This window comes from Hipposideros armiger, unplaced genomic scaffold (genome assembly GCF_001890085.2).
Source record: "Hipposideros armiger isolate ML-2016 unplaced genomic scaffold, ASM189008v1 scaffold_176, whole genome shotgun sequence".
NCBI classification, from domain to species: domain Eukaryota; kingdom Metazoa; phylum Chordata; class Mammalia; order Chiroptera; family Hipposideridae; genus Hipposideros; species Hipposideros armiger.
Window position 1 is genome coordinate 1189574 of NW_017731526.1, and position 1675 is coordinate 1191248.

Here is a 1675-nt window from a genome sequence, read left to right on the forward strand (position 1 = left end):
AGCCCCTGGGTACAGTTTGATGTAGGTCAGTGAGTAAAATAAAGCAATAAGTAGGGCTATTTCTCTCCCCACACCCCGCATGACCAAATCCCTTGCATGTATGTTCACATGCACGCTCAGGTGCATTGTTGGAGGCTCTCCTGATACAACTGGAGTAAACTTCCAAACACACGTGTGAACTTCCTTCTACAGTAACTGAAAATTCAATTCCCAGTGGGGGAAAAAAAAGTGAAACTGAGGCCTCTGGGACTTGTAGTCCCGCTGGCGGAGGCTGAGCGCAGTGCTTTCTGGTATCGGTAGTCGCAGGTGTGCTCTGCACAGGCAGAATGCAGAAGCCGCAGTCACATGAGCCGTTGTAGGCGTTGCAGTGGCGTTCCAGGCAACAGTGTTGGACTTGTCCATGACCTTCACTTAGAAGGAGTAGGGGCAGCTGGACCAGGCCCTGAGGAACCTGTTCTGGGAAGTGACACTGGATACCTGCAGACTCTTGGTCTCACTTGGGCTTGCGATTCCCAAACCAGAGTTTATCTAACAGCCAAAGCACGGGTAAGAGACAAGAAAGGCCTTTGCTGAAGCACCTGTCCAGGTGACAAGTAAAACCGGAGACCACCAAGCTTCGTCATAGGGAGCCTTGCTCCCAGGATGACTGACTCAGAGAGCAGAAGGTCCTCCCCGCTGGGGCAAGCCTGAGATCAGGAAGTGTTGTTGGAAATGCAGGAAGGGTACTTGAGGCCATTTACAGTCTCCTACAAGAAGACCCTCCTTGGAAAGATGAGCATTGAACACAATGGGTGCAGGACAGATGACAGTCTTCAGTCAAGGGTTTTACAGAAGCAAGACTCTGCGGGAGATGCTCTCCATGAATGTGACTCCCAGGGACCAAATAGAGGCACCTGGGTTCGTGCAAGGCAGACCCTCTACAAATGCAAAGAATGCAGGAAAGTGTTTAACAAGAATTGCCTCCTTGTTCGACATCAGTGGATTCACACTGGAGTGGAGCCTTACAAATGCCAGGACTGTGGGAAAGCCTTTCGTGAAAAGATAGACTTTGCTCGGCACATGAGGATTCATGCTGGGGAGAAGCCTTATAAGTGTATGGTGTGTGGTAAGGTCTTCAGCCATAGGTCACACCTCATGTGCCACTAGCAGGCTCACACTGGTAAGAAGCCCTGTGAGTGCAGTGAATGTGGGAAGACCTTCACCTACCACTCTGTGTTTTTCCGACATAGTATGACCTACACTGCACAAAAGCCCTATGAGTGTAAAGAATGTGGGAAAGGTTTTCGGTACAGCTATTCCCTCACTAGGCACACAAGAAGTCACACCGGAGAGATGCCCTATGAGTGCAGTGAATGTGGAAAGGCCTTTGCTTTGACTACCATTCTGCTTTTGTCCAGCATAATAAGGTCCACACTAGAGAAAAGAACCTTTGAGAACAAGTAATGTGGGGAAGGCTTTTGTGACAGCGTTTTTTTTCCCTTGACACTTGAAGAGTTGTGCTGGAGAGAAGCATTCTGAATGCTGTGAATATAGGAAGGCCTTCAGCAGCTGCTTATCCCCCACCAGCATCGGACAGTCAATGCTAGAGAGAAACTGTGTGTATAAGATAAGTAGGAAGGCCTTTTATATGTGAGCCTACCTCAGTTAACATCAGAGAACTTATACTGGGAAAAGA

The 1675-nt window shown here is 48.8% G+C and overlaps 1 protein-coding gene across 1 annotated transcript; it reads left to right on the forward strand.

The window, feature by feature from the left end:
- Positions 1-711: 711 nt before the first annotated feature.
- Positions 712-1443, forward strand: ZNF80 (zinc finger protein 80). Its single transcript, XM_019652221.1, is given in 1 exon segment — positions 712-1443. A coding segment is annotated over 1 exon segment (732 nt).
- Positions 1444-1675: the final 232 nt, after the last annotated feature.